Source organism: Otolemur garnettii, unplaced genomic scaffold, assembly GCF_000181295.1.
Source record: "Otolemur garnettii isolate 467f Iridium unplaced genomic scaffold, OtoGar3 scaffold00042, whole genome shotgun sequence".
In the NCBI taxonomy this organism is placed as follows: Eukaryota; Metazoa; Chordata; class Mammalia; order Primates; family Galagidae; genus Otolemur; species Otolemur garnettii.
This window is the reverse complement of record NW_003852437.1, coordinates 3,214,747-3,238,789: the sequence shown is the minus strand read 5'-3', so window position 1 is coordinate 3,238,789 and position 24,043 is coordinate 3,214,747. Positions and strand designations below refer to the sequence as shown.

The 24,043-nt window shown below is 37.4% G+C and overlaps 1 protein-coding gene across 4 annotated transcripts in view; it reads left to right on the top strand.

Annotated features, from left to right (window-relative positions):
• Positions 1-24,043, top strand: part of GRM1 (glutamate metabotropic receptor 1) — a 345,481-nt gene that overhangs the window by 107,050 nt on the left and 214,388 nt on the right. For all 4 annotated transcript variants that reach the window (XM_003790265.2, XM_012805442.2, XM_012805440.1 and 1 more), the window contains one exon: positions 4,281-4,530. In XM_003790265.2, coding sequence (XP_003790313.1) covers positions 4,281-4,530 — 250 coding nt within the window. The remainder of the gene's footprint in view (positions 1-4,280; positions 4,531-24,043) is intronic.

Genomic DNA, 24,043 nt, shown 5'->3' with positions numbered 1-24,043 from the left:
TGAATTAAGAAGAAAATAAACTAATTTGACCATTTAATCCCATAAAAAAAGAAGTAAGAAAGCTTTCTTTTCGAAACTATAAGAACATCTTATTGGGTTTCATTACCATGCTCATGCAACTTTTACAGATGTTGAAATTTAAGTCTTGAGTTCTTTTTGAACACTATTATATATTTTACAATTATTTTGACTAAATAATTATTGCATTTCCCTAATGGTTGTCTTAAACATTTTTGAAAACCATAGCCAGATTGTCCGCTAAAAGCTTGAACTGCTTTTACTGAATGGATATGTTTATATTAATATCTTGACACTGAGTATTATTTATCTTGGAGATCCTAGCATTCTAATAGTGTCTTGTTTTAAAGGCACTCTTGATAATTAATAAAGTTCAGTGATTTTTTTCTTATGCTCATTACCCACTGTTACTTATTTAGTTTAATTGCTTTTGTTTATAACTTGTGTGTATTTCTTTATCAGGTAATTATAACAAGTGGACTTTTTCTGTGCTTATGAGCAATGAGCTGTCACATAGGTCTAGGCTATACCATCTAAGTTTGCGCAAGAATGCGATGTGATATTTGTACAATGACGAAATCACCTTGCAACACATTTCTGAATATATCCCTGTCATAAAGCAACACATAACTGTATTGATGTGAAAACAGGGGGCATGTACAGGATTTACTGAGAGGCTGTTTTAAGCTAACTGACCAGAGGAAGCTTTTCAGAGGAGGTGATATCTTTTTTGAGATATCATTGAGTATCGAATAGCAGAGGATCTTTTCAGATAATGGAAACACTTAACAAAGAGGCACATATAAGTTTGGGAAGAGAAAGATGGCCATGGGGTTGGAGAAGGTGAAGGAAGTTGGAAGACTTGGTCCACACATAGCCTGGAAGTCCAGGAAAGGAGTTTCAGTTTCATTCCAAGCATATTTGGAGGCAATTGGGATTTTCTGTAAATATGTGACATAATCTGATTCATACCTTAACAGACAACTTTTGTTGCCAGGTGTGTAATGAATCATGGGGAAAAACAGTGGGAGGAGGGAGACCAATCAGGAAGCAAGGGCAGTTGTCTAGGTAAGAACTGAGAAGTACTTGGCAGATGGTGCTGCCTGTGGCCTGTCTAGATTCCTTTTACCTTCCAAGTGCATTAGTCTCCCAGCCACTGTGAGAGAAGGTTTTTACCAGTCCCCATTCCTGAGAGGCTGTGCCTCGTTCCTGGGGGGCCCTGTTCCTGAGAGGCTGTACCTCGTTCCTGGGGGGCCCTGTTCTTGAGGGGCCCTGTTCCTGAAAGGGTGTGCCTCATTCCTGGGGGTCCCTGTTCTTGAGAGGCTGTGCCTCTCTCTGCTTTTGTAGACCTAACCCAATGACTGACTGCTGGGGTCTCCCTGGCATGAGGTGAGGTTGATGCTACAGTGTCTTATACTCTAGCAACTTCCTTTTAAGCTGAGATGACCTTTCTGTGTAGGTCTCCCCTCCTGCTCTTTCCTGCTTCTCCTATTCCTCCTTTCTTCAATAAATTGTTTGGACTCATGGTTTAGGGTGACAAAGGTTGAAATAGAGGAGGGAGAATGGAATAGGAATGTTCTAGAAATAGGGTCTGGGTCTGGAATGTGAGAAAACGATGGAAGACAAATCAGATTCTAAGTTTTGTTCTGGAGCAACTCAGTAGGTAAAGGCATTGCTTACCAATACAAGATGTCTGGAAGGAGAATTACAAAGTAGAGAAGGAAAAAATTTGTATTTCAGTTTTCAGATTTGTTTGAAATGTCTATAAACAAATATAACAGGTAGGCGATTGTTCCAAGGGCCAGTTCCATCTGGAGATCTGTAGTTAGGATTCAACTGTGGTATTCAGATGGAATTTGAAGGCAGGTGACTAAATGGGAGTACGTAGGATGGCAGTATAAGGGAAGAAGAGAAAGATTCCCAGGTCTGAATCCTGGCATGACAATATTTAGGAGAGAAAGAAAATCTAGCAAATATACTGAGGACAGGTCAGTGAGTAGTGAGGAAACGGGGAGAAGGTTCTGTCACAGTTACCAAGAAAATAAAATGTTTCAAGGGTCTGACCAACTGTTGAAAGCAGTGTGGTGATTGATGAAAACAGATAACAACTCATAGGTTATGGCAATAGGGAAGTTACTAGTGGCCTGGACAAGAGAAGATTTTTGCAAGAGAAGATTCTGACGTGATGGGTATGCATACGGTCCAGTACACCAAGATGTGCACAATGTGCGTGCAATGTTTTGTATATCAATTGCAATTCAACTAAAAAAAGAGAGAGAAAAAATATAAAAAGAAAAAAATAAGAAAATGTGAGATGAAGAAGAAAATATATTGACAGAGGCAATGAGCACTGCTGGGAACTGGTGTAGCAAATGAGACAGTACCTCAAGTGAGACCATGGGTGCTGGGATGTTTTTCCTTTTGATTGACTCCATTTGGAGGGAGAAATTGATTATTCAATAGAGCAGGAACAATTGCAGGAGAAAGTCCTTGCATAGACAAAAGCAGTTGGATCTAGTGTCTGTGAGCAGGGGCTGGCTCTATCTTGAAGCAGACACACGTCAAATTTGTCACTAGATGAGAAAATGCCAGAGAATATCAATGCCAAGGAAGACATTTCTGTATGTATTATTGTGGGTAGCTGAACTAGCTTCTGTCTAATCGTTTCTGTGTTCTTATTTAAATAGGAAATGAGGACTCCACCTGAGATGAGGGGTGGAGTGGGTCTAGTAGTATGGAAACTTGAAGAGAGAAGAGTAAGGATGAAATAATCATGTTAGACACTTAGACAATTTATTTTCAGGGATATGTAGTATGATCTCCTTTTATTATTTTTTTTGCAGTTTTGGCTGGGGCTGGGCTTGAACTCATCACCCCCGGCAGATGGGGCGGGCACCCTACTCCTTGAGCCACAGGAGCCGCCCTCCTTTTACTATTTAGTATCCCTTTTGGTATGTGTGCTCATGAATTTTAAATACAACCAGTAAACAAGGTTATGAGTTTTTTCAGCTACTTTTAAGTACCCAGGTGTGGACATGGAATATAGGTGGATGGCTGGGTTTAATGAGCAGTGGGGGTTTGTCAACAAAACAAAAGAAACATAAGGCATTTGCAAAGGACTGATTATAAGACTGTACTATGAAATCTAAACTGGACAAGGAGGGAAGTGAAGGGGAAGGTGTAAGAAATAGAAAGGTTAATAGGGTTGAGGAGATGCTGTCATTGGGGTGGTAGAAAACCTAAGCTCAGAAGATAAGAGGAGGAAACAGTCTGAGCTATCTGCCATCCACATCCAGAGGTATTAGAAACATGAATGATCATGAAGTCAGAAGTATGACGACCATGGATGTGTGTGGGTCACAGGAAATATCAGTGGAGGGGAGTGGGTGAGAGACTTCAAGGACAGGGTATTGGCTGTGTCCCCCTCATGGGGAGTAAAATCCCCAAACCTGGGGAGAGGCGTAGGGAGCTAGAGGCTCCTGAGGTAGGGGCTGAAGTCATCAGTGAACTATAGAGATGGGGAATTGGTGAAGCATTTGTTTTATTTCATTGATTTCCATTAGTTTTTGATTCTTTTACAGTGTAGTTTATCATAGGAATGATAGACAAAGAAATGTAAAACACAAATCTCCCACAATCCCACTGCTTCCTCAGAGGATGGTGGATTCTGACTAAGCCCAGTAGCTGTTTCTGGTCTACTGATCTCCTCCCAGGCCCAGTATTTCATTTCTTTTGCTTACTCATTCTTCATGGAGATGCTTCATGGAGATCACCACGAATGGTGCCTCTTAACCTGGTAGCCTGCTGATGGGAGCCTGAAAGTAAACAGGCCTTCTTTTTGTGCTGGTGTGAGCCCCCACCCACCCAATGTGCTCATCGCTCCTACATGGTTAAATTCAGGGGCAACCACTGTGAATCATGGTTGTAAAACAGAAAGCAATTCATCATGGTTAAATTCAGGGGCAACCACTGTGAATCACGGTTATAAAACAGAAAGCAATTCATCATTTTACGAAACTCATTTCATTGTGAATGCCCTAGCTCAGATAATTTCTCGCTATTTCCGGAGTTGATCATCTGTTTGCATTTGATGACTCTCTTTAATCCAGCCAGATCTTCCTTCAGTCCCAGTATATTTACAAAATATTTGTCAGATCTGATCTCTCTATTCCTTGTGTGATATCTGATCTCTCTATTCCTTCTGTGTTAAGTGGTGCTGTTACTGTGGTTGCCTTCAACATCTGCTGATTGTCTCTGGACAGGAAATTATGGGGAGAGTGGAATGGACGCATTCAAAGAGTTGGCTGCCCAGGAAGGCCTTTGCATCGCCCATTCTGACAAAATCTACAGCAACGCTGGGGAGAAGAGCTTTGACCGACTCTTGCGCAAGCTCCGAGAGAGGCTTCCCAAGGCCAGAGTGGTGGTGTGCTTCTGCGAGGGCATGACCGTGCGAGGCCTCCTTAGTGCCATGCGGCGCCTGGGTGTCGTGGGCGAGTTCTCCCTCATTGGAAGGTAAGATGGTTTCTCTCTCTTTGCCTCTGTCTCTCTCTCTCACACACACACAAACACACACACACACAGACACACACGCTTTGGCACGCATATGCTTGCTCTCACAAAACTGGACTTCCTGACTGCAAGTGGAAGTGCAGGGCTGAGCTGAACATTTATTCTGGTGCCCGCTGGTGATGGGCATGTTGGCATCTTCCTGACAGGCAGGAGCAAAGCAGTGGATAACAAGATGGTGAGACTTTTCAGATAAAGATGGAAAGTTGTTTGTCAGAAAACATCTTGTCCTGGAGAATTATTCTTTTCATTCTCTTTCTCCATCCCCAAGCCAATGTGTATGTCTTCCTACCACTATGCTTAATGGGATTTCAGTGGATGAAGGACAGCAGTGAAAATGAAAAATACATATGAAGATCTGAAATGTACGGATTCGGCCAAATACAAGTGAAGCTATGAGGCTGCTGTGGAAGTTGATAGTATCATCTCTTGTCACACTTATGAGGTGGCTAATACTGATGCTTTTCAGTTGATTTCTACAATTATAGGCAAAATCTCTGCTCCCTTTCTAGATCTTATGCCCTTGTGTGGCAATAGATTTCTAATGTCACTGTGTCTTTCATAGGACTTTTGACCTAACGAGTATCTTGTTTAATATGCCACCTTTTTTTTCTTTTTTATTGTGATTTGCATCTATTTTATGTTGCAGCCATTCCCATGCCATGAGTTTTTGTTTCTTCACTTTCTTCTGGGATATATTTTCTTCTGTGCAACCTTCTCTTCTGGTTTTGGAACAGTTTTTTCCTTTTCAGTAAGGACTATCTCGACATGGCAGGGGAGCTCATGGATGGGTTAATGTGACCATGAGCTCTGTAAGTTCAGCAATGCATCTCGGGTGCCTTGTCACCTGGAGATATGCTCAATGACCAGAGAATCTACATCTACAGCCTAAGTTCAGCATTCCTCTCTGCATTTTTAAACATGTGCAGCAGAAACTCAGCACTATTTTTGGGCAGCCAACCCTGTGTCCAGCCCCGCTGTTTGTCTTGGGCACACCTACCAACTCAAGCAATGTAGTCAGAATGATACACTCTGTGTCTTTAAAGTGACATCTTTCAGATACTTGGTGGCTTTTCATATATGCATACCTTTGATGGCCCAGGTGTGTTCTTAAAGTGAACTTAAAGAACTGAACTTCGTGACTTGCGTGACTTTGTGGGGTTTTCTGGGTTGAGTGAATAGTGAACCATTTTTACAGATCACCAGGCTGCTTAGGGGAGGAGCAAAATTTCCACTTTTTTTATATTGCCTAAAGGAACTGCTCATTTTTTTTTTCAAGGAACTTACTGAGTTTACCTGAGTAAAAGCCTCCAGTGGTCTTCAGCTCTGTCACACTCTTCCACATCTCTTCACTGTCTTCCATCTCTTCTGGCTAGATTACAATCCCACTGCACACATAGAGGACCTTAACCACTGATGAGGGAAGCTGGGTAGTAGTGGGGTGAATATTTTCACTGGCCCTGTCCTTTCTGTCCTCATGCTGTGGTCATAACTGCAGGAGTAGTAAGAATAATCTTCCCATCATCTGGAATTACAGGTATAAGATATTTTAGAGACTTTTAAGAAGCAGACAGGATGGAAATACAAATGAATAAATAAAGAAACAAAGAGATCTTCTCCCGGCATGAGGAGGCACGAAGCCAAGGTCAAAGTATAATCCAAGATTAAGATAATTACTGAATGTGGGTAAAATTGGCTCACTGGCACAAGGAGTCAATTTCGCTTCTTCAATGTGAAGCCACTCCAAATATTCATAAGAATTCAGGTCTTTTATGTAGGAGTGTTTAGAAAAGGTGTATTATTTCGAGAGTGAAAAGAAGTTAAGTAGCATTGTTGAAGCATTACATGGAGTAATGTTCTTAATATATGTACCAGGACAGATGGTATACAGATATTCAGTTCTTTCAAGTGCTTTTATAAAACGACTGCTTTTATGAAGGGTGCTTGTTTCAAAAAAATCCTCATGTTTACCATTCACAAAACAACAATAGTCTGCTTTGCAGAATTTATTCTCTTTAATATCCTCAAAGTGGCTCTCTACTTGGGTTTTGGAGATCTTGGGCAGATGTGGCAAACGTGAGTTTTGGGGTATATAGACTGCCAAATTATGATATATAATTAAACCAAATGATGCAATGTGTAATTGCAGTTTTTTTTTTAGATTTTATTTTTTACTTTTTATTTTAGTAGATTTTGGGAATACAAGTGTTGTTTGTTACATTTATGAATTGCGTAATGCTAAAATCAGGGCTTTTAGTGTATTTGTTACCAGAATAATGAACATTGTACCTGATGTAGGTTTTAACCCTGATCTCCTCCTGTTTCCCCTCTTCTTAGATTCTAACATTCTGCACTACTAGTAAGAACAGTAGTGTATTAGAAACTTCTTAGCTTCTAATATTCTTCACACTACTTTATGACTATAGATACCTCTTATTTAGCTTCCAATATAAGTGAGAGCATGTGATATTTGTTTTTTCATTCTTGAGATACTTCACTTAGAATAATGGCCTCTAGTTCCATCCAAGTAGCTGCAAAAGACATTATTTCATTTCCTTTTATGGCTGATTAGTACTCCATGGTATATAGAAATGCCACAATTTTTGTGTCCACAGAGCATAACATTTTATTCAATCATCATAATTCAAAAGCTGGGCAGGTTGGTAATGGTAACTTAAGCCTCTCTGGCTCTAGTTTACCTCCTAATTGTGCAACTGGATGCAGGCACGTATTTCTGGGAGTCTCAGCCGAGCTTGCTCATCAAGTGGTCCACTGCATGCGATGTCTACCTCTTTTAACCCCTCCTCTGCCCCACCTCTGCTCCACCTCTGCTGGATTCTCCTGGCCCACCGTGTCATATGATGAACTTGAGCTTCCTAGGACACTACTCCCTGTACCATGATGGTTGTCACTAAGGCATAGAATCCTTGAGATGCTGAAGTTATACTGCACTCTCCCTAAGTGAGCGAGAGTGCCTCTCTGCCTTTCTAGTCTATGTACCACAATGGTGTATGAAAATGTTGTTGACTTTTAATCCCATATGGCAGAGGACTTTGATGAAAACAGTCTTTTTAAATTTTTTTGTTCACCATTATTTTTCCTTTCTCTGACATCCAGATATGAGTCCACAGGGAACTGAGCTGGGAACAATGAGAAGTAGTGACACTATGCCATTCTTAGAATTAGCTTTCCCCTCTGATGTCTGATTCTGTCTTTCCCTATGGGATGAGTTCTATCCTAAAAGCTGCATTCCCTCGCAACAGTGGACATGTGGTAGGCTGTTTCCCATTTCAGGTATGCGCAGAATCTTCCAGTTTAACCTTAAGTTGCAACTTCTACCTACCTTGGTAATGCTGTCAAAACTCCCGTGAGCTTGGGAGCTATTGTTCAGTTTCTTTCATTAATACAGGTATGATTCTGGCTGCTGCCAGAGTCACAAGAGTGTTTTGTGTAGGTGGTGACTGGCCTTTTCTCATACAGATGAAAATAAGAAAATCATGGTGTAAGTTGCAGCCAGAGCTATTTAGCTAAAAAAATCCAGAACTTCTTGAATGAAGGTTACACAGCATCCGTGACTTTTGGTTTCCCTTGCACTGTGTGTATAATGCAGCAGGAGCTTTTGTTGGCACTACTGTCAAGATATACCTGGACTTGGACTACTTATCACAACTTCCACTGCTACCATTCTGGTCCAATTCACTATTGCAATAACCTCCTAATTGATCCCTGCCCCTGCTGGCCATCTAGTCTTAACAGAGAAGACAAAATGATCTTCTAAAAAACTTGAGTCAGGCGACGTCACCCTTTACCTTACATGCTCAATATTGTAAAATGGCTTTCTATTTTTTCATAACAAAGTTCTTCCAAAGACCTTCAAAGCCCCAGATCTTATTATTAGACTGCATTGATTTATTATGGAATCATAAACTATAATGATAGAAGAACAGACTTTAAAAAAATAAGTAATAAGAAATAAAAATATCTGTATTTAATGAATGTGTGGCAATGAACCAAAATGAAATAAAACAAAACAGAAAACAGAAAAAAAGTGGACTGATGGTTCTCGCTCTGACGTGAAGAAATCATGTGATCCTGTTTACTCAGGGACTTTTTGTCTCTGAGACTATTTTTTTTCTCTAAAATAAGAGTTGGCTCCAGATCATCTTTAAGTATTTTTCCAGTTCTAGAATTTACATGAAGACCACATGACTAATCTGTGGTCAGTAGGAATAGATTTATAAACTGATTTTATCTGATGTTGTTCAGGGTGTGAACTGATCAGTTTGCATTTTCTGACCAATCACCTTGTCAAAAGCAGAATTCATTGAATAAGCTGGTCAGTATTATAATTATTTATCATAACAAGGTGACGAGATTAGGTACTAATAATATTATTCCCATTTTGAGATATGAAGAAGTAAAGTAACTTGTCACAAAGTGCCTCCACACCAGAGATGAGATTTGAACTTGGGCACTACAACTTCAGAACCAGTGCTCTTAATTAGTAAGTTATCACTATGTGTCAAACCAAGATTGTTTTGTTTAAGAGATATTGGTATTAACATTAGTTTCTTTTCGATTTGTACTCTCTTCCAGAGATTTATATCATTATCTAAATTCACCTTGTTTGGGAAAATCAGCTGAGGTATCTCCCATGAGAAAATTATTTTACATTTCTATTTATTCTTTATTTCTTTGAGTCCTTTTGATATCTATCCTAGTATTAAATTTTTATATGACAATTCAAAGAATGAGACATTTACTCTCTTTTCAAGCCCCCTTTTTTCTTATCATGAGACTCCACAATATCACTCTTTTTGCTTACCACATTTATCTATAGAACCGTACTTATATAGAAGCCAGTTTGGAATGAGTGATATTTCTATAAATTCTTAAGTTATAGTTATTAAATTTCTAATGCTTAATGGATGGATCTGTTCTAATTCTTATATTCTTCTTTTATTTGAATGATTTATGTATATGACCACAAAATGGCTACCATTTATGGAGGGGCTGGTATTCAGTAGGCTAATTAATATGTATTCTCTCCAATCCCAACAACCCTAAAAAGTTGATTTGAAAGAGAAATTAAGGAATGATCTCAAATTCCTAAATTTAATAAGTGAGGAAGACAAGATTCAAACTTACTACTACATCATATCATCACGTGGGCATTGAATTGTAGGTACTGAATTGTAACCTCCTCAACCAAAGGTACCAGGTTTTGTATACTTGTTTATTTCCCCATTATGCCTCACATGGCATTTTGGCCCAGAGACTCTGCAGTAACTCTGTCTGAATGTTTGGGAAGTGGTAGAGAGAGCAGGTGGCCTCTTTGTGTGGCCCATGATTTCCCTTTGATATTCTCAAATCGGCAAATTTTACCTATTTGGTAAGAGCTGATACCCTCCATTCATCCTTCAGCTCTATGTTTTGTCTGTAACATTGAAAAATATATTTACCTATCTCTGTTTTTTTTTTTTTTTCATATCACAAATGTCTGTTTGTCTAGTAAGTCACAGCAAGAGTCTCAGTTGTAGGTCTCTTGTCAGTACCTTAGCTACCCTGAAGACACACGCTTCTCTGCGGGTGAGTGACAGCCTCCCACCCTTAATCCCATGCCTCATCCTCACCCTCCTCCCTGGTATCCTCATTTTAGGAAGCCCTTTCAGGTTGTTTACATTCCCCCTTCCTAGGAGTCTCTGATTAGACATACTAGGTCTGCATATTTATTTATATATCTGCTAGCCCCTTTATTGGAGTATGACCATATCTTCTAACTTCTTCACTGTTAAAAATAAATACCCAAAAGGAAATCAATAGCCTTTCATTTTATCCCCGTTCTTACTACAACATGACCAATTGGATTATAAGTATATGGTCTTTACATTTCAAATTCCTGGGACCCTTATTGGTGTGTTCTGTTTTATCCATCATCTGTCCTAGTTCTGTGATTTTCTCACTTGTTAGACTAACTTCACATCATCTGTCACTGCAGAGAAACACCACCCCCATCCTTTATCTAAAACTTGATCCAAGCAAATGCCAACACCAAACCATTTCACTTGAAAGTACAACAAACCTATTAAGCACACATTCAAAAAATGGTTGGAGTGGAATAATAGATTTATTTGCAAAGAAGGTTGCAGTTACATTTTAAAAACACATGAAATACTTAGCTTTTGCTTTGTAATTTTGGGGGTCATTTTTTTTTCCTTCTGAACCTAAACGCAAGTTTGGAAAAGTAACCTCTATACTGTTGAAATAGAAGATATATGCCATGGCGTTAAGTTTTATACCCTGTGTCTTTTAAAAAAATAAAAATGAGGTATTTTAGGTTTCATCTTTCTATTGTGGAAAAAAAATGGGTAAAAATCTGAAGCTTGCAGCCTTTAGGCAAAATTGCAAAGGTAATGTATTTTAAAGTAAAGGTGGACTTTCAATGAAGTGTGACATCTCCCAGAATGGATTATAACCAGGAGGCCAGCAAGGCTGTTGAGCATTTTCTGATGCATAATGGTCATGACTTACAGACATATAACCTGGCTGCCTCTCAGTTCCCAAGGGCAGAAAATGCTTACAAACCTGCCGACAGGCTATACCTTCCTTAAAACACTCCTGCTGTAAAGGCAGATTAATGAGAACTTCATGGAAAATTACACTGCTGGAAAAGATTGTGGGAATTGTGTGCTAGGGAAGGAGAGGGCATTTTGTTTAGAGTACTCTAGATAATAAACATGATTTGTAAGGTATTGATGGGTATTTTGAGTATACTGAAAATATATTGAAATATATTTTGACTATATTGATCTATGGACTACAGATATGAGACACAGAAATGCTCAGGATTTCCCCCATAATTTGGGTGGCTGATCTGCATTAGACTTAGTAATTATTAACCCATCCCTTATACTAACTCCATATTTCTGATTTGGACATCTGAAAAGTGAAAGCCTCCACTGTCATGGTCTCTACTTACCTATAAGGTACCAGAAAAACTGGAAAAAAAAAATGATTTCTGGTGCCTTCTCTGTCTGTGAGGCACTGGTCAGTTTGAACGGATGGAATGGATGAAAAAGGAGGTCATTATGATTCAGTCCGTCTTGTCTTGAGGCTGATCAGAAACAAGAGGGAATTTATCTTAATACATTCTTGTAGCCACAGTGACAGTCCCTACTTGGCTTCACATCAGAACCAGTGGGAGTACTTAGAATACAGATTCCCAGATCTCACTCCAGGCCAGCCATAAAATTTATGGGGGAGAACTTTGGCTCTTCTGTTTTTTTAAACCTTGGCAGAGCCAGCTTTCAGAGCCGGGGCCCTATGATGCCTAGGGCTGTGCTGTGCACTCAGGTGGCATTTGTCATGACTAAATTGTTCATAGGATATATTCGAAAGGGAAGACAACATGAAAGTTTAATTTCACTTCCTATCATTTCACCACTTTAGCTCTGTTTTTTATGGCTTGAAATTTTTGTTTTAAAGTACAGTTATAGCTGAACATACGGGGTAAATAGCAACAGTAGTAGCAGCAATAATGATAAAACTCTCTGCAGCTCTGATTATTCCCTGTGCTTCTGCTTTTTCCTGCTGGCCATACTGGCCTGATGACCCACCCCCTGATTACACAGCCACATTCCAGTTTTTGGACTAACCAAGATACAGAGTAGGAAGTGTTTAAACATGTGTCAAGTTTAAGCTCAGCCATCTCCGAGTCTGGGGGTGCTAGGACTGACCAATGTGCTACTACTACTACTGCTAGTTAGCAGAACTGGGGACTGCTGAGAGTTGCTCTTGAAGTTAGTCTCTCTGCACAGCTGCCTGTCTGATTACGTCATAAACCTGGGGAGGTTTTCAAAAGCCTCCAGAGCTTCTTGGGCTCTATCTCCTTCAGTTTTTAGTTCAATCTCCCCGGGCAGGGACTGGGAAATTTATATGTACTTCTCAAATCAGCTTTATTGAAATTCACCGATTTTTACTGAGTAATTTGGTGAATTTTGGTAGCTCTATATAGTGACATAAGGCCCATAAGAATCCCGTTATGGATCGTTTACATCACTGCACGAAGTTCCTTCCTGTCCCTTTGCAGTCTTCTCTCCCCAGGCCCTGGGGACAGGAAACCACTGCTCTCTTTCTGTCTTTATTCTTCGGCCCTGTCTAGAATTTCATATAGAGGGAGTCAGAAAATGTCCTTGTGTCTCACTCTTTCCATTGGCCAAATGCTTTCGCGAATTCATCCATGTTGTTGTGTGTGAAGTTGGTTCCTCTGTAATGCCGAGGAGGAGTATTCCACGGCATGGATGTGTCTCCATCTGCTTATCCATTCACCTGTGATGGACATTCGGATTGTGTGTGGTTCCTGACTATTACGATACTATTGCTGTGAACATTCATTTTCAGTTCTCTTTAGGAGCTATCTAAAGAGGAGATGGTGGGTCCTAAGGGAATGTTTATATTTCTAAGGTACTTTATGAGAAGCTACCTATTTTACAAAGTGTCTGTACAGTTTTGCAGTTTTATCAGCAATGTATGAGACTTCTAATTCTACCACATCTTCACCAAAATAATATTGTCCGTCTTTTAACTTCTGGCTCTTTCAGTGGGTATTTAGTGTCATCTCTTTGTAGTTTTAATTTGCATTTTCCTAATAATAATGTTGGACACTTTAATGTACTTTTTGGCCATTTCAGTATCTTTTGGTAAAAATCTCTTGTACACATCTATGTCCCTTTTCTTATTAGGATATGTTTATCATTTTGTTACAGAGTTGTCAAAGTTCTTTGTAATTTTGGGGCACACATCATTTAGCATATATATTTATAGGAAATATTTTCTCTCAGGATGTGTCTGAAATTTTAATTTTGTTAATAGTGTCTTTGGAAGATGAAACATTTAATTTTGACAGTAAAGTTATCAAATTTTTCTTTTATGGTTTATGCTGCTTGTTTTCTACCAGAAATGGTTGGCCTGCAACAAGGTCACAAATATATTTCCAGTTTTATAACTTTTATCCCTACGTTAACTATGAGATTCATTTGGACTCAACTTTTGTATATGTTATAAGATAAAGATGAATGCTTTTTGAACATTTCATTAAAGGGACTATTATTTCCCCATTGAAAGAATGATGATTTTGTTAAAAGTAATCAAACATATGTATATATTTTATGTATACTTTATTTTCTATCATCCTTTCTTATTTTACATGTATTAAATATTTTAGCATTCCATTTTATCTCTGTTTTTGGCTTAACTAGATATGACTGTTATTCTATGAACAGTTGATCCAGGATTTAAAATATATTTCATTAATTCAATTATTATTGTACACCTCTCAAAAATATTATACTACAAACATATAGTGTGAGAACTTTTTTTTTTTTTTTTGGAGAGATAGAGTCTCACCTTTTCGCCCTCGGTAGAGTGCAGCGGAGTCACTCCAGCAACCTCCAACTCCTGGGCTTAGGCAATTCTTCTGCCTCAGCCTCCCAAAGTGCTAGGATTACAGGTGTGAGCCACCATGCCCAGCTAGATCCATATTTACATCTGGATTATTTTCTTGCTGCCTGAAGAATGTCCTTTAATATCTGTGGGTTGGTCTGCTGAGATAAATTCTTTCACTTATTTTTTGTCCACAAATGTTTTTACTTTGTCTTAATTGAAAAAAAAATGTTCTCTGCTGTAGACTTATAGGTGGATAGTATTTTTTACTCTCACTACTTCAGTCAGATTACTCAATTATATTTTGTTGTTTTGTTTTCTCCTTGTTCTTTGGATTTTATAATTTTCATTGATGTATTTCAGGTTCATTTTTTTCTTTGGCAAGTTCAAATCTCCCATTGAGACTTCTGGTACATTTTTCATTTTGTTTCTCACATTCTTCAAATCCAAAATATCCTTTTGGTTCTTTTCTGTAACTTCTGTCTTCACTGATGTGCTCTATTTGATTAGACATTGCCCTCATATCCTCTTTTACTTCTTTAACCGTGGTTTCTTAGTTCTTTGAATATATTTCTAATAAACACTTTGGAGTCTTTGTTACAGCTGACATCTGGTCTGTCTCACAGACAGGTTTTGTTGCTTGCTTTTTTTTTTTAATGTAGGTGAGTCCCATTTTTCTTTTTCTTTGAATGTCCCACATATTTATATTTTGTGCAATATATTGTAGAAACTCAAGATACTAGTTCACTTACCCACTCTCTTGGACTTATTTTTATTGTTGTTTGTGTTTTTATCTTGGTGAGACCATTGTATTGAAGGCTACTTCCCCCAGCGTCGAACCACTTGAACTAATCTGTTTCTGAATCTGTGCTGTGCACTGGCACATTTTATATATGAAGAAACCATGGCTTGAAGAAGTTTAGAGATTTGCCCAAGGCTACTTATAGCTAGAAGTAAAGATATTAAAATAAATATTTGTCTGCCTCTAGATTGCCCTTCTATGTAAATAGGGCATAATGATGAAGACTGTTAGCAGTGTGTATTCATATTCTGTTTTATGCTACAACAAATCACCATAAACAATAGGACACTACACAATTTTAATATTAAGTCCTGTATGTCACAAGTCTGAAATGGGTCTCATGGGGTGAAAACCAAGATGTTGGCATGTCTTTTCCAGTTTCCACAATTTGCCTGTATTCCTTGGCTCATAATCCTCTTCCCCATTTTTCAAAGCCAGCAGTGCTGTGCTGAGTCTTTCTCACACTGCCATCTCTCTGGTCCTCTCTCCTGTATTCACACTGAGCACACATAGATAGCCCAGGGAAATCTCCCTCATTTCCTCCTTGCCATGAAACCTAATGTATTCATTGGTTCCAGGGATCAGGACATGAGCATCCTTGGCAGTTATTCTGAGTAGAAGGCCAAAGAAAGGACTGGTAATTAGTTGCTTGTGGCAAAAGCAATGTTTAGGAAGTATTTGGTGGAGTGGTGAGGGAGATTTATGAAGTTGGTAGGTTAAGAGAAGAACTTGGTAGAGAAGAAGAGTTTTAATGTTATATGAGGGAAATGAGTGAGAGCTTAGCACACAAACATTCAATGTGGGGTCAGGGCGCGGGTACTGTACTTCCATAGGGTAACACAGGAATCGTGGAGGGTAGAGTCATGATGTGAAATTGAAACAGTATTTGTTATAGTCCTATATGATTAACATTTCTTGTGATATTTAATGTTATTTGAGTTTAACATTTTTTTCACTTTTGTACTCTTCAGAAAGAGAGATAAGTTTTGGAAGGGTAAAGAAACAGTGACTGGTAAGTCGATGTGGGATACAGGATCATGAGTAAACTTATAATGGCTGGGTTTGAAAAGAGAGACGACACTTCTTCTTCTGACCCAAGAGGATTTTGGTGACAAAAAAGTTCAGAAGAGAGAATGTTTCAGTATAAAGGTACTTCCTACTGCAAAGCCCTTGACCCTTGGCACCTCTATCCATATCCCATCTCTTTTTATGGGTAAACTATGTTTGATGAATAGTGAAATAATTAAGAATCGCGGCTTTAACCATTCTAGAACATAAATATAAGTAACCTCTTATCACCTAGAGATGATTCCAGAGTTTTATCTAAATTCTGTGGAATGATTGACAATTTCACAAGAGAAATCAACATGTTTTCCCCTGAGGTTAACACCCAAAGTCTTAATTCTAATTGTCTTCTATGTCAGGTGTGATAACATATTTGGAAGAATTTGGATCCTTGCTATTTATCTGACTTCACTTAAAATTGATCTTGCTCATCTATGCATTATACAGATGATACTGAAAGTTGAAAACAAATCATGCCCCAAACATTTCATTTTAGTAATTTTTACTTTTTTCCCCTTACTATTAATTTTTCTCTCTGCACAGATATATTCCCTAGAAATTGCCATAGGCTTTTTTTTGTCAGAATGTAGACATAACTTTAGGGGTTTGTGAAAACATTAGGCAGTAACTAGGGGAGGTGACCTTAAGGGCTCCTGGACTTGGCGTTCTTTGCTACAAAAGAAACATACAGATATATTTTTCTTTCTTTGCTCACTAAATGTAGCACATTATGCAGTTATTAAATTCACTCCAGTCAGTTCCAGTAGAGATGGCAAACTTAGCTAAGTGCTAGGGAGGTGGAATTGCAAAAACTGTTTTGGTGAAGAGGTGCAGATGAGTGGTTTGCTTGCATGTTTGCCAAAGTAGAATGTTGAAAATTATTAAATCAATGTACTGATTTTCGTCACTACATATCCTATTGAAAAAATGTATGCTGATTGTCATAAAATCATTTAATGAAGCCTATAATTTCCTAAGCATAAGCTATTAGCTATTTTTTTCAGGTTATTAGGGAGGTTAATGCTAACATCCCCAAGCTTCCTGCCTTGAGTTTTCTGTGAAGAGAGGAAGGTGTTTGCTGAGTTGTCTGACTTTTTGTAGAGAAAGACTTGTGAAATGAAAATAGTCCAAGATCTTCTCATCTCAAGCGCGACTTGGAAAAGATACACTTCCAGATGCGTCCCTTTGCTCTTGCCAGCTCTCAGGTTCTTGCCACATGGGCCTCTCCGTGGGGCAGCTCACAGGACATCTGGCTTCCCTAGAGTGAGCCTGGGGGTAGGGAGTGGGGGTTGTGGTCTTTTCGTTGTAACCTAATTGTGGAAGTGATATTCCATGACTTTCACCATACTCTGTTCATTGGAAGTCAGTCATAGTTCGGGCAAGCCAGGGGACAGGGAGAACTGTAGAGGGGTTTGAACACCAGGAGGCAGGGCCATGTTAAGGGCTGCTTATTATGATAATATAAATAGACCCACAGCACTTGCACTTGTGATTTATTTTTTTTGATTAAATGAGTTTGGCTTTCATTCATTTTACGGTCTTTTCTGTTATGGATTATAATAGTTGTGCATATTTATGGGATACATATGATGTTTTGATACTGGTGTACAGTGTGCAATGACCAAATCAGGGTAATTGGGGTATCCAACCCCTCAAGCACTTATTATTTCTTTGTGTTAAGAACATCCCAATTCCACTGTTACTCTGTCAGTTATCTTAAAATGTACAATAAATTGTTAACCATAGTCATTGTGTCATACTACAAATACCAGATCTTATCATTTACTCTATACAATTCTATTTTTATACCCATTAGCCATCCCTCTTTATCTTCCCCTCCCCAAGCCTCTGGTAACCATCACTCACTCTACTATCTCTGGAAGTTAACTTTTTTTTGGTTTCCACATATGAGTGAGAACATGTGATATCTGTCTTTCTGTTGCTGCCTTACTTCACTTAATATAATGTCCTCCAGTTCCATACACGTCACTGCATATTGACAAGGTTTCCTTCTTTTGTATGGCTGAATAATGTTCCATTGTGTATATGTACCACATTTTCTTTATCCTGTAATCCACTGAAGGTCCTTTAGGTTGATTGAATATCTTGGGCTATTATGAATAGTGCTGCAGTAAACCTGGGAGTGCACTTAACATCTTTAATATACTGATTTCTCTTCTGATTTTATACTCAGCAATGGGATTGATGTATCCAATGGTAGTTCTATTTTTAGTTTGTTGAGGAATCTCCATACTGTTCTTCATAGTGGCTGTACTAATTTACATTCCCATTATGGCTATTTTGAAGCTGTTATGCTAAGGAGGTTAAATCAGGGAGGAGAATGGAAAATTTGCAAGGACACCATTGGAAGACATAAGTACCCTCTGCTAGTATCATCACTTGAGTTTTCTGAAACTTGTAGTATATACTTATCACAATCTCTGCTTTCTCTAAATGTCATCTATTTAAAAAGCTTCAGGTAAAGCCTGTTGCCATTTGTCTATTTAGATGATGTTTCCTTACTGGGTTTGTCATATTATCCAGAGGACCTGGAAGAGCAATGTATTAAAAACAGGTGTCTTTTAATTTATTGGAGTTGGTTTGACTTTCTAGGTTGTTCTTCAAAATGGTAAAGAGCAACAACAAAACAATACAATTTACTTACATACAAATGCAGAATACACTTCATTAATCCAACACACCCTCTTCTGAGTCAGTGGATTTTGTTTTTAAATCACAAACTGGAGTTTTCAAGTGTTCATGCACAATTCCTATGGTAAGAAAATTAATAAAAGGTCTTCATAGTGGAATAGGAAAGGTATAATGTGTTCCCGTAGATGATATGGTATGTTTTACATTCAATTTGAAAAATATATTGGTTATATGTCACAGATATATTGTAACAAAACCTTTAAGTTATAATAGTATTGTGACTGTGGGAAAACCTCTAACCCTCTTTTCTCACTTGTAAAAGAGAGACAAAATGTTCAGAATAGTAACATAGTACTTCCGTCATTTTGATGATTAAATGATAAAATGCAAATATAATGAGTGTAAGGTTTTGTTTAGTTCTTTCATGAATCCCTAGCACCCCTCCACCTGTGCTTCAGACTTCATAGGTATTCAATACTACTAAATGTTAATGAAGTTCAGTACCTGACACACAGTAAATGCTCAATAGATGTTGACTATTGTGGTTATCTACTCAATGGTAAAACAGATTTCTCTAGGAATCAGGAAGGATTCTCTAAATAATAATCAAGTGGAAGTTAGGGAACCACCCTTCAGGAACTGTAAGGGATTTATCTGTTAGGAGATTTATTTGTTTTCGTGACTTTAACATGATGTGTTGGGACTGTTCTTTCAGAACTGATGGATCAACAGACTTCCTCTACTTCAGGGTTAAGGAATATAGCCATAATTTGAATGTTTCCTCAGGGTCTTCATTAAGCTATTTTATATAGCTTAAAGTATGTATTTTATCAGGTCATTCAGGATAAGGAAACTAGTAATAAGACTCAGTGATCTTGAAATACTAAAATTTTGGTTTAGTTCTCTTGGCTCTATCTCTTTTAGAATCAACAGCTTAAAAATATATGAAAAGAAAATAATCTGTAAGTCTTCCTTCCAGATAAATTAAATACCACAAATTGTAGCAGTTCTTTTAGGCTTTCTAAGCAACAATGAAGTTCTATCTATTACACGCTAAAATAAATGGTTGATTCAGTAAGTTCTTAGAAGAAGTGATTAAATGTTTTAACTATGTTATTTCTCTAAATAACCAATAAACTGCATGAAATAACTACTCTATAGGTCTTGGTTGGCAGCAATGATCAGAAATACTCATTCATTGCTAAGAAACCTTGAGTAAATTATTTAATTTTCCTATAAAATAACACCTACCACATAAGGGCTATTGCAACCTGAATGAAAGTAATACAATTTAAATGCTTAGTAGAATTCCCAAATTTCATTAGATGAATACATGTTAGCTGTAAATTTTAGTCTTATTTTACTAAACGGACATAATCTGAGCTTGTTTTTCTTTTCCAAACATTAAGTATTTGGCTTTAAGTCTGTAAGTTATTTTCCTAACAGAGCACCAGGAAGCAGCAAAGCAAGTGAGCCCTGTACGTCTGACTGTTAGACCATGGTTCCAATATATTATTTCCTAATCCCAACCCCGTAGGGTAACAAGAACTGACATGTATTCCCAGAGTGACTTTCTCTGACAACTCACAGCAGGCTAGAATAGAGTGGAATAGAATAGGCTGAGTTACTTCTTTAATCCTAAAAATTTTAGATCCTCTTCATTCTCTTTCTGCTTGACATGTTATGAGAATGGTTTGTACAAGTTAAATGTCATCTCTTTCCTTTAGGATACTATTGAGAATATATTTAAAAAAAATTGCTCTCTTTGATTTTCTGCGTAGCTTATTATATGTTTGTTGTTGTTGTTGTTGTTGCTTAATGTTCCTAAATTCCTAACATTCAGTTTCAGAACTTTTATATCACACTGAAATCTGATATTTACATATTTGCAACTTTTTAAAGCCAGGTAATGTATGATTTCTGTTTTCAAGAAAATGAATACCATTTCTTTCTCAGTTATCATTTGTTTACATAGCATCTCTATTTTCACTGCATTTTTTTTCTAACTGCTGCTCTCATTCAATGTATTTTTGCAGTTTTGGCTTGGCCATTTCCAGTTCCTGCTTTAAAGTACAGTTGTAGCCCAGAAAAATGTGAAAGGCCAGAACCTCAGTCATCTATGTACTGCTTTTCATATGTCTACATAGATAATGTTTTATAACAGGCTCACAGAACTCTCTCTTTTTGTGGATTAGATTGGTGACGTTTACTTTTCAGAATAGTTTTACTATTTTGAGAACAGATTTATTGAACAATTCCTATACAATTACAGTATAATTTCTAGTATACTCAGGGCTCAATTGCTCATATTGGTAACTTTTATTAGTTGAGTACATTTTTATAATTAGTGAATCGATATGGATGTTATTATAACAAAAGTCCCTATTTTATTCAGGTTTTCTTGGTTTTTACCTAATGTCCATTTCCTGTTCCAGGCCATCACATTATGTTTGGTGTCCTTAGTTGACATGAGTCACGTCCCTCTTCTTGGCTGAGACAGTTTCTCAGACTTCCCTTGTTTTTGATGACCTCAGTAGTTTTGAGGAGTACTGGTCAGATCTTGTAGACTGTCTCTTACATGGAGATTGTATGATGTTTTTCTCATAATGAGGCTGAGGTTATGGATTTGGGGAGGAAGGTCACAGAGGTGAAGTACCATTCTTAGTATATCATACATGCTCAGTTTGCCTTATCTGAAACGCTTGGGACAAGAGGTATTTCTGTTTTGGATTTCTTTGGACTTTGGAATATTTGCATGTACAAAATGAGATCTCTTGAGGATGAGCCCACAGTCCAAATATGAAATTCATTTATGTTTCATATGCACCTTATTGGTTGTACAAAGAGGAGCAAATACTCTGCAATAATTTTTATATCATGAGGTTATACTTAATTATCCATCCTTAAGGACAGAAGAACTTGTAGATTTTTGTCTTTACACCCAATGAAAATTAGATCTTATAGCACTTTGAAGGGTAAATGTGAAATATATATTATGTTGAGTGATAATTGATGAAAAATTTATATTCATTCTATTTGGGAAAGAACTAATATCTTTTCTTCTGCTTCTGTCTTTTAGGTTTATAACTTTAGGTTTATAACTTATTCTTTTCTTTTTTTTCCTTTTTTACCAAAAGTAAACTGTAGTATCCAAATGTCATGAACTTAAACTTTATTAAAATTGGTTTTCTTCATGGACTTTTATGAGCCTCTCATGGTTCACTCTTTCCAGCCCACACCTAGTTGCTCTTTTAACACACTGTACTTTGGGTTTAAAATGATCTAATAAAATAGCACTGCTAAATATGTGACCTGAAGCATAGTTGATTCTTGAAGAAAATTTCACTTTCAATGAATAGTTTTAAAAGTAGACCTTTCTGATTAGCTTTAAGAAAATCAGAAGATAAAATCTTAGTCTAACTAGAAATAACCCCATGTGACAACACACTTAAAACCCATAGGGTTATGAAATATATAATTATAATAGAACTTCTGCTGAAGAGCATTTAAGCCAAAGAAGAGATGATACTCTTTTTACCGCCCGTCAAGCAAGGATAATTTGCAATAACACACCTCGGGTACACAAATAGATGTGCAGTGCACATAGATAACAAATATATTTCAGCAAGAGATTGCGGTGAATACAGAATGAGCTTAGAAGGAGGCTAGGGAACTTGAAATGTTCACACATAATTTGCCAACTAAAAAAAAAAAAAACTAAACTAAACCCAAACAAAAATCTGCAAACTCTTCCAAGAGCAATGGTGAGAAATAAAATGTCTGAGGCACTGAATAATAAAATCTTCATGATTTCAGTTCACTAAATAAAATATGTCTTATGTCATCATTCTAAGATATGAACATATTCAAGATTACAAAGAGAGCCCAAAATAACTTCCAGTTTTCGTGTTCCAGTTTTTCTTTCCACTGTGTTGAATGGAAGTTCACATTGCCATGATTACTGTTGTATTCTGAGTATATCTGTAGTACTTGATGTATAATAGTCACTTAATATAATTTTGTTCAATGACTGCAGAAGGAAAATATCAATAGAGAACAAAATTATGACATTATGTTGGGAATTCACAGGATGATTCAAGATATTATTGTAGCTCGAGCTATCAGTTTCTTCCTTCTCCCAAATGACTATCAAGCAGAGCACTCTTGTCTCCTTGTCCTTGGTCAGATGAGCTAAGGACTGAATAACTGAATCAATGAAAGGTGAGAAGAGGAGGTGGATAAATACAGGGTCAGAATCAGAATGATTGACAATAAAAATCAGTTCGTAATCATTTTTTCCTGTAGGAGTCATTTTTAATAAATAAACGAAGAAAGGAAAGAATATAATTATTAAAAGTATACAAAAAATTATTCTTGGAACACATGGTAGAATTATAGGGCTATAATAGATGCAAGGAGAGCACTAAAAAGGAGAAGTGATTGAGAAGGGGTAGTTATTTTATTAATAGTGATAAAAAGTTGTGAAATGTCATATTGAGCATTTTTATAACTTAAGAAGTTCTCATTTTATTGAAAGTAAAGGAAACCTATGGGACATAACATGAAAATTACTTGTTACTGTAAACCATAATCCTTTCATCCATGTCTCATTTTCATAGAATATACCTTAAAATTCTTTTATGGTAAGCAGTAAAGTTTTGCAACATGGGGTTTGCAAACAGATTTATTTCATTAATAAACAGAAAAGACAAGAAGCTTGATTCTAGAGTGCTTTTTCCTCTAGCAAATTGTTTCTCCCTGAAATATGTTTTCTAGAGTTCTCTTTAGTGGAGTTTCCAAACCACAGGTGGATGAAAGTTTTTCTCTTTTGAATTTGACTTGATTGCAAGAAATTAGCTCATTTCATCCCTCAGTTCCCCCAAAGTTAGTGACAGCTGTACACGCAGCATTATCTGAATTGGAAAAATATACTTCAAAAATCATTCATTTGTATGTCCTATCAGGAAAACAAGCAAAACTTCAATGGCAATAATTATTTGCCCTTTCCCAGTGCTCTTTAAATGAAATACTTTGCAAACTCTACACAAATGTGAGATTACCCATGTAGGATACAGAAAAAGCACTTAGGTAGGCTAAATGGAGCACTATCTTTAGCGTCACATATTTGCATAGCAGGTTTCTTTTTTTTTTTCTTTTCTTTTTTTCTTGGAGTGAGATGGGACTCAATAGTTCATACATTCTCAGCATTAAATCAAGAAAACATTCCACTCTAGAGCTTTCTTTGAAGAGAGGCAATGACCAAAGAACAGTTATCCTACTTAAGCTGGATGTCAGTATTTCCTCGTAAAGTTGATGACAAATAATGCCTGCTCTGCCATATTAATCTGCTATGAGTTTGGTTACTACCATAGAAGTGAAACATGACTTGATCTGGAGGTAGGCAGTTCAGGGCTGGCAGGGAAGCTTACTCCATGACATCGTCCAGAGATTCAGGCTCCTTCAAATCCGTTCTCCCATCATCCCCACTGCGGGTGTTCT